Below are 8,395 nucleotides of genomic sequence, written 5' to 3'. Positions count from 1 at the left end.
CGTATTCGTTCATTTCCTATGCATTTCCACTGCTGAAGATGTAGGTCATGTCTGTGGTTATCGTGTTTCTGTGAGCTGGCAGTGGGTACATAGGTTGCTCTTGTGAGCAGCATGATTCCAGTTTCTGTGCAGTGTGCTGTGTGGTGAGGTGTAGGACAACAAAAAAATGTTTGTATGCACGTACATGTTCGACTAAGAAAAGTATACATGCTTCCACGCTTACCATAACTGGCATTTATAATTTCAGGTGTCCATTACAATCAAACACTCATAAGCATCGAGCATACACTGCTATTTGCATAATATGGATATGTCATAGCTTGATGCATTTCCAGTGCTTAGGTGAAACGGGAAAATAAGCATGCAGACACGGAAAGAAAAAGGGACAGTAAGTTCCATGTGTGCATGCTTTATTTCCTATTTCGCCTAAGCACAGGAAATGCATCGAAGTTCATTATTCCAACTAGCCCAGCATGTCATGGCTTGAAAATGCATCATACTTTTCAAGATTTGATTTTATACTGAATACTTGTCACTTTTTCTCTGCATGTGTTCTTCAGAGTGCAGGCGAGACTGACCCTGTGCTAGTGGAACCGAACAGCAGATGCTCCCTGCAACCACGGATTGCAGACTGTGAAGATTTGCTGTGTGAGAAAAGCCAGAAAATTATTCACGAGATGTTTGATGGTAAGAGTGAATGCACACAGAAAAATACAACATTCAGTTTCCTAGAAACATGGTGGTATATCACAAGCATAACGTTATCGGGACGTGCGGAACTCGGGTGGTGTGGAGTAAATGAAGGAAGCGCATGATAAAACTTCTACAAGCTGAGGAAAAGTAGCCGTGCAGCTTCTGGAATATGACAGCAGTAAACTCCAGAGGAAGTACGCGGCAAGAGTGCTGGTGGTTGAGTAAATGCAGCTGCGTATTTCCTGCATATATTATTACCTTACTATACTTATGAGGCAAAGTGTGTTTTGAGTTACAGTGTTGTACCTGTTCTTCGTTCCTTTGCAATCTTGGAAGACGTTTGTCGTGTACGCGCACATCAACCGACACACGGCCACTCCAGAGGTTGTGCCTCGCTTGCCGGTGCTGCCCGACGCGCTCACGCGCATGGCGCCTTCCTCAGACTCTCGTCCCCAGCTCCTGCATATCGTGTTACGTCTTCTGCCCTCGCTGTAACTTCCTCTGCCTCCTCTCGTCCGCTTCTTAAAGAAAGCAATAAAACAGTCTCCTGCCAGCCGCTGTCTCGTGTGGTTCCTATGCTGCGGGGCTCTGAGCCCCCAACATAACACTGGCGACGAGAAGTGGAATTTTATAAGTGCGCAGCTCTCTAGGATACGCCCATGGCTACTGGGGGAATGCAGGCCGCCATCGAGCCTTTTAGCGGCAAGAACTGGTCATCCTGGATCCAGCGCCTGACCTTCTACTTCGTGGCGAACGACGTCTGCGACGAACAAAAGAAGCGCGCGCTCCTCCTGACGCTATGCGGAACCGACACCTTTGAAACTGCCTGCGCTCTGGTCGCGCCGAAGACTCCTGGACAGGTGGGCTATGCCGACATAGTTGCCCTTCTGCAGAAGCACTTCGATCCACGACCGTCTGAGTTGTACAGCCAGTACGTGTTCCAGCGACGCGATCAGCGGCCGGAAGAGTCGATCAGCAACTACGTTGCAGCCCTCAGAAGCTTGTCAGCTGACTGTAACTTCGGAGTGCCAGCGACAACGTCTGCTACATCGACGCCACCGGCAGAAGGCCACGCAGCCGTTCTGGCGAACCCCACCATGCTGCCCCAAGATGTGATGCTTCGCGACAGGTTCATGTGCGGCATCCGCGACGAGCATCTGCAGCAGCGACTGTTCGCGGAGAAAGACTTGACTTTTCAACGCGCGTTGGACTTGGCACGCTGTCGTCCGAAAGTGCGTCGAAGCAGCAACGAGGACTTAAGGGAGCGACGAGCTCCACGGAGGTGCACAAGACTTCGCAATCTAAAAAGGAAAGCAAACATTCGGCTCAGCAACGGCGCTGCTACCGATGCGACGGCTGGCACGAGGCTGACACCTGCAAGTTCAGGACAGCGCAATGCCGTTTTTGTTCCAAAAAGGGTCACATCGAGAACGCCTGCATCTCCAGAAAGAAGAAAAACAAAGAAGGCAACCTCAACGCCCGGCAGGGAACTCACATGGGTAACGCCCAACCTCTGTGCTACGACCTCGCGGACACCGATAGGTGCTACGACCTACATCGTAGCAGTGGGCGACAACCCTGCCCTAAATTCCTCGTTGACGTGAAAGTCGAGGGAAGGCCCCTGAAATTCGAAGTGGACACGGGCGCCGCATGTTCTCTCATCAGTGAGGCTACCTACCACCAAACGTGGCCATCGAACGCCCCAAAGCTTTCGGAGAACCCCTAGACTTACGCACCTGGTCAGGGGAAGAACTTGACACCGTCGGTTCGGCACAAGTTCGTGTGCGTTTCAAATCAAAGGACTACGTACTGCTCCTGCTAGTAATGAAAGGGAGTGGGTGCAACCTGCTCGGACGTGACTGGTTTCCAGCACTGAACATCCGTGTTCACGGAATAAACCAGGTCGCCGAACCAAGAGATCCAGGAGGTTCTCGCACGCCATCCGGAAGTATTTAAGGAAGGTATCGACGGCTACGTGGGTCCATTGGTTCACTTGGACTTGGAAGAAGGTGCCACTCCCATATTTTGCAAAGCACGCTCAGTACCCCTAGCTTACGAAGAGCCTATCGAGGAAGAGCTCGACCGCCTGCAAAAACAAGGCATCCTGGAGCCGACGCAACACTCCGAAATGGCCACACCTTTGGTGTGGGTGCGCAAAAAGGACGGAACATTTCGCGTTTGTGGAGATTACAGGAGCACAGTTAACGCGGTGGTCAAGAAGACGGCATACCCACTGCCGACAACTGCGGAGGTTTTCGCAAAGTTGCGTGGTGGGACGACATTTTCGACGCTAGACCTGTACCAAGCCTATCAGCAGCTAAGAGTGGACGACGAGACAGCCGCATTGCTCACCGTCAACACCACCAAAGGACTGTTCAAGGTGAATTGCCTCCCTGTTGGAGTATCCGCTGCACCAGCCATCTTCCAGCGGATGATGGAGACGACACTGGCCGGAATTCAGGGGGTGAGTGTCTACCTTGACGACATTATTGTCAGCGGGAAGGACGTTAAAGAGCATGCGCAACGTCTAGAGGAAGTCCTGTCGAGGCTAAGCGACAAAGGTCTGCGACTCAAGCAAGAGAAGTGCCGCTTCGGCATCAGCTCAGTCCAATTTCTCGGTCATAAAATCGATGCTCAGGGTGTCCATACGACCGAACAAAAGGTAAAGGCAATCCTTGAGGCGCCAAAACCGAGTGACAAGACCTTTCTGCAGGCTTTCTTAGGGCTTCTCGCCTTTTACGATCGTTTTTTGGAGAACAGAGCGACAGTAGCTGCAGAGTTGTATGGGTTTCTCGAGAAGAACACGCCCTGGAAGTGGGAGAAAAAAACATCAGGATGCGTTCGAGATGCTTAAGAAGATGATTCGGTCTTCGACAGTCCTTGCGCATTATGATGAAAAAAAGGCCTCTCATTCTGTCTGTGGATGCGTCACCATACGGCATCGGCGCAATTCTCGCTCAAAAGGATGCGTTCGGCCGAGAGGCTGCCATTGCATTCGCGTCACGAACTTTGGGAACCGCTGAGAAAAACTACTCGCAGCTCGATAAAGAGGGCCTTGCGGTAGTTTATGGCATCAGCCACTTTCACCAGTATGTCGCTGGCCGGCACGTGACCGTATTAACGGATCACCAACCGCTCCTAGGCATCATGGGGGAAAAGAAGCAAATCCCTCAGGTATTGTCACCGAGGATGACTCGATGGTGTCTGAAATTGGCCACATACGACTACGACTTGGTGTACAGGCCTGGACGCCTGCACCAAAATGCTGACGCGCTCAGCAGGCTGCCACTGCCCGCGCAGGTAGATGAGCCATGCTCCCCGGGAGATGTGCTTATGCTTGCGTCCACGCCACGTTTCGAGCTGTCACCGCGTCAACTGGCTGAGCTGACCCGGAATGACCCACTGTTATCCCGCGTGATGACAGCCGTCTCAAACGGAGAGCTACGCCGGTTGCCCAAGCAGGAATTTTCGGCGTTCGCAAAGCTTGGACACGAGCTTTCGCTACAGGAAGGCTGCGTCATCTGGGGTGCCAGACTGGTCGTTCCAGAGAAAGCAAGGAAAGACGTGCTCGACTTAGCACATGCAGGTCACAGGGGCGTGGTAGCTATGAAGGCGTGCGCTCGAGGCTATTTTTGGTGGCCCGGTGTCGACAACGACATAGAGCGGGTGGTCAAAAGTTGTGCAACTTGCTGCCAGCACCAGAAAACGCCAACTAAAGCACCAGCTCCCGAGTGGAAACGTCCGACAACACCATGGCACACAATCCACGCGGATTTCGCTGGGCCTGTGGAGGGAAGGATGCTCCTAATTGTAGTGGACGCATACAGCAAGTGGCTCGAAGTGTGCACCATGCGGAACATACAGTCGCCGACACTGATCGAGGAACTGCGAAACCTGTTCGCAACTTTCGGCATTCCCGAAAGGGTGGTCACGGATAACGGCCCGTCGTTTGTTTCTGCGGAAATGGAAGAATTTCTGAAGAAGAATCGGGTGACGCACATCACAAGTGCAGCCTATCATCCGGCCACGAATGGGGAAGCCGAAAGAATGGTGTATGAAACGAAACAGGCACTGGCCAAGGATCAGTCAGGTACATTTGCGTGCAGGCTGGCTCGTTTTCAGGTTAAACAGCACACCACCATTTCAGTAACGACGGGCAAAACGCCAGCTGCACTCATGTTCGGCCGCGAGCTCTCAACGGCACTGACACGCATTCAGCAGCGACCAGCTGAGAGGGTGACCACTGACCACAGCGTTACTAGATTGCCAAGAAAGGTAGCCATCGGGCAATCGGTCTTTTTCCGCAACTTTGCAGGGAATCCTGCTTGGGTTGGCGGAACCGTGTTAAAGAGACTCGGACATCGACCTTGGCTAATCAAGTCAAGAAGCGGAACGGTTCGTCGGCACCTTGATCACATAAAGCCAGGTGCAGAGGCCCACCCGACAGAAGATTCGCCGCGGAACGATCAAACGAACGGACCAGTAGCAAGTGATCAACAAGACACAGTGCCGGCTCCGTACGTGATCTCGCCCCCAGCGGAAGCACCGCCGCCGCATGATCCGCCCACAACGCCCGACTCTGAACATAGGGAAGCTGAGGCCGGTCTGGACACTTGTGCGACGCAAGCTCGCGATGACCAACCCAGCGGGTCCGCGCAGCACCAAAGTGCGCCTAGGCCCCAACGTGATCGGCGTCCACCTGACCGATACGGTGACCCCGACTAAGGGGTAAGGGATGTCGTGTACGCGCACATCAACCGACACACGGCCACTCCAGAGGTTGTGCCTCGCTTGCCGGTGCTGCCCGACGCGGTCACGCGCATGGTGCCTTCCTCAGACTCTCGTCCCCAGGTCCTGCATATCGTGTTACTCTTCTGCCCTCGCTGTAACTTCCTCTGCCTCCTCTCGTCCGCTTCTTAAAGAAAGCAATAAAACAGTCTCCTGCCAGCCGCTGTCTCGTGTGGTTCCTATGCTGCGGGGCTCTGAGCCCCCAACATAACAACGTTCACATTACAAATTCCTTTAACGCTAAAGAATTGCATTCCAGTTACATTTAAAAAATTAGAACGCATCGTCACATTATATAGTTTCAGATAATCCTGTGGGAAAATATAGTGAGCAATTCAAAGCCTGCATTGAGTTACGTATATAATACAACTTTGACATCGTCCGAAGCAGGTTGTATGTATATAAAAAATCTGAAGAAACGATTCTAAATAACCAGCCGTACTACAGACATATATAACTGCAACTTTCACGCCTGTCTATTACAAGTGCAACGCATTAAGACCTTTCCATGTCCATGTTTAAATGCACAGTCAAGATGCTGCACTTCAAATGTTGAAAATATAGATTTCCACACATCCACCGCTATAATTAAATTTCTTACACAGGAAACCGCATCGAAAGGAACAATGCATATACGTTTAATGAGTGCTGATTCAGTATTACAGTGCAAATAGAAAATGATGTCCAGGATACACATTTGCAACTAAGTAAAGTCCCTTGTTCGCACCCATCAAGAGTTGCATTTCGATGTTGGTATGCGACAGACTAACCTATTTTCTATTCAGCACTATGTTGAAGAAGCATTCCATCGAAGCACTAGAAGGTACTGCCGTGTTGTATACAAATGAGGAGGAAGTCAACCGAAGTCTAGGAGGCGAGGGCAGGCTCAGCAAGAATGTAGCGCGGGATGTTCGCGTATTGGTTATTGCATGGCAGAAATGTTACCGGTGCAGCGGCTGTCGAACTGAACTATTTTAAGATTATACCGATAGTGACTGAGATGACTCGCATGTTCAAGGAATGCGTGCCAAAACTCAACCATCAAAAGCATCGGGCGGGCACGACTGTAGTGCTTGCATCCACCGCATTTCGGTCCCCTTTCCTGCCGTCCGTGCAGTCGGTTCTTGACAGATTTGTCAATAGGCTTCCCAAGCAACGCTTAGCGGAGCTGCTGCTCTCGACAGGCAGCGCCATCTCTGGCAGAAAAACAAAAACTGGGGTGTTCGCAGCGCGCGTTTACCCTTCTCTCCACCGCGTTGCTGCTCGCTTCTGTGCACGTGCAGAGCCCTCGCGGCGCACTTTCGGCGCCTCGCAATGTACCGCTTGCAGTGCGGCTTCAAAAGGATTTTCAAGCTTGACTGGCACTTCCGAAAAGCGAACTTGGTAAAATGAGAAAGGCTCGTCAATCACGTTAACGGTGAAGAGCAGACGATCGACGACAACCACGCCCGACTCAAAGCGAAATGCATTTCCCAAGTCGCGATTACAACGTGTAGGACGTATACCTCGAGGTAAGTCTCATTCTGTCATGTTAAAGATGAATAATGGTCCACATGCACTCCCAAATGAAGCCGTACACGCTATCGATGTTCTGCGGCGTGGACTACGAATCATATGATTGTTGTTTTGATATGGCATGCTTACAGTAGCAGCCGTGTACTTTCGTGAACAAACGTTTGCGGCGTGCGAAAGAAAGATTATACGGCCATGGCACTGCTTCCTGAGAAGGTTAGAGTCAAGTCCTCCGTGCCGCTGGAGAATCACCCGCCGATTAAGACGCGAGGCAGCTAGCTGAGCTTCAACCACTGCGAAGAAAGATGAACTGCTCGCCTCGTTTTTTCGGCTCTCGCGTCATGCTTGCAGCCTCTTTTTTATGATATCGACTTGACAGGCGTATAAAACCTGTTGCGTGAACGCGGCTAGAAAATCGCACAAAGTCAGAAGGTGGTTACTTCAAGGTTGCAATTGCAAAGCATGTATTAAGTGCCAGTTATATGTAGCGGCTTAAATATATATCACCCCAATAAAGTTACAAAAACAAAGCAAACCTGCAGAACGATGTCAAAGCTTGCTGAAAATGCACAGACGTCCGTTCCGGCGTGATAAAGCAGCCTTCCCGACGCGTGAAATGCAGGCGCCGAACTTCTGACAATGTGCGGAGTTCAGTTGAATTCAACCAATGCGCAACGCTAACGGTATAACGCGAATGTGAACGTTCAACAACGACGGGTAGGTCTCACGAGCACGAGGAATCAAAACACAAAGTTGCTTCACCTACAACCGTAACTGGACTTTAACAATGCGAGAAGACAGCGAGTAATCATTACTGTAGTCGCTGCGTGCATGCGCCCCGTTACTTACCGATTCAGGTAGTCGGAACGAACGAAAGCGATGAACTCAGACAGCCAAAATAGAAGGCGAGACAGCGCTGTCAGCTATCCACGCTTGCCGCCTTTATTTATCGTGCGACACGCCCGGTAACCGATACAGTTCACGTGAATCATGTGCCTTGTCTGCACTGTTGTGGCTGGCCACTAAACCGCAATACTTCGGTCCACGCTTGCGCTTCCTCGGGGTCGCTTCTGCCATCATGGAAATGCGCAGCTTCGCACAGCAAGCCTCTCGGTTCAACGTACCCAGCTGACGGCCTCCCAGTTACCCGCACCGAGACAAGAACGCGTGCGAACGTGCGCTACAGCTACCTTGAAAGGGGCTGAGTCGGCCGCGCGAAGGTTCAGAGCTTTCCGGCAGAGCTGCAGCGCGGCTGGCGCGGCGCTGTCGTCACGCCGCAAACTTGAGCTTGGGTTCCCTATAGTCGCCATTTCGTGGGCTCCACGGAACCACGTGCAAGTGCCTCGAATACTGTGTCGGCTGTCCCACTTTACCAAACTATGCTGACAAGGTCATGGGAATG

At 51.6% G+C, this 8,395-nt stretch overlaps 1 protein-coding gene across 1 annotated transcript; it reads left to right on the top strand.

Annotated features, from left to right (window-relative positions):
• The first annotated feature begins 1,352 nt into the window (after positions 1-1,352).
• LOC119381904 (uncharacterized protein K02A2.6-like) lies at positions 1,353-5,418 on the top strand. The gene is made up of 3 exons (XM_037649654.1): positions 1,353-1,975; positions 2,596-3,073; positions 3,658-5,418. Exons 1-3 carry the CDS (start codon positions 1,353-1,355, stop codon positions 5,416-5,418), a joined length of 2,862 nt encoding a protein of 953 aa, XP_037505582.1.
• Positions 5,419-8,395: the final 2,977 nt, after the last annotated feature.

Source organism: Rhipicephalus sanguineus, chromosome 2 (genome assembly GCF_013339695.2).
Source record: "Rhipicephalus sanguineus isolate Rsan-2018 chromosome 2, BIME_Rsan_1.4, whole genome shotgun sequence".
NCBI lineage: Eukaryota > Metazoa > Arthropoda > Arachnida > Ixodida > Ixodidae > Rhipicephalus > Rhipicephalus sanguineus.
The sequence above is the reverse complement of the archived record's forward strand: the minus strand, read 5'-3'. Positions and strand labels throughout refer to the sequence as shown.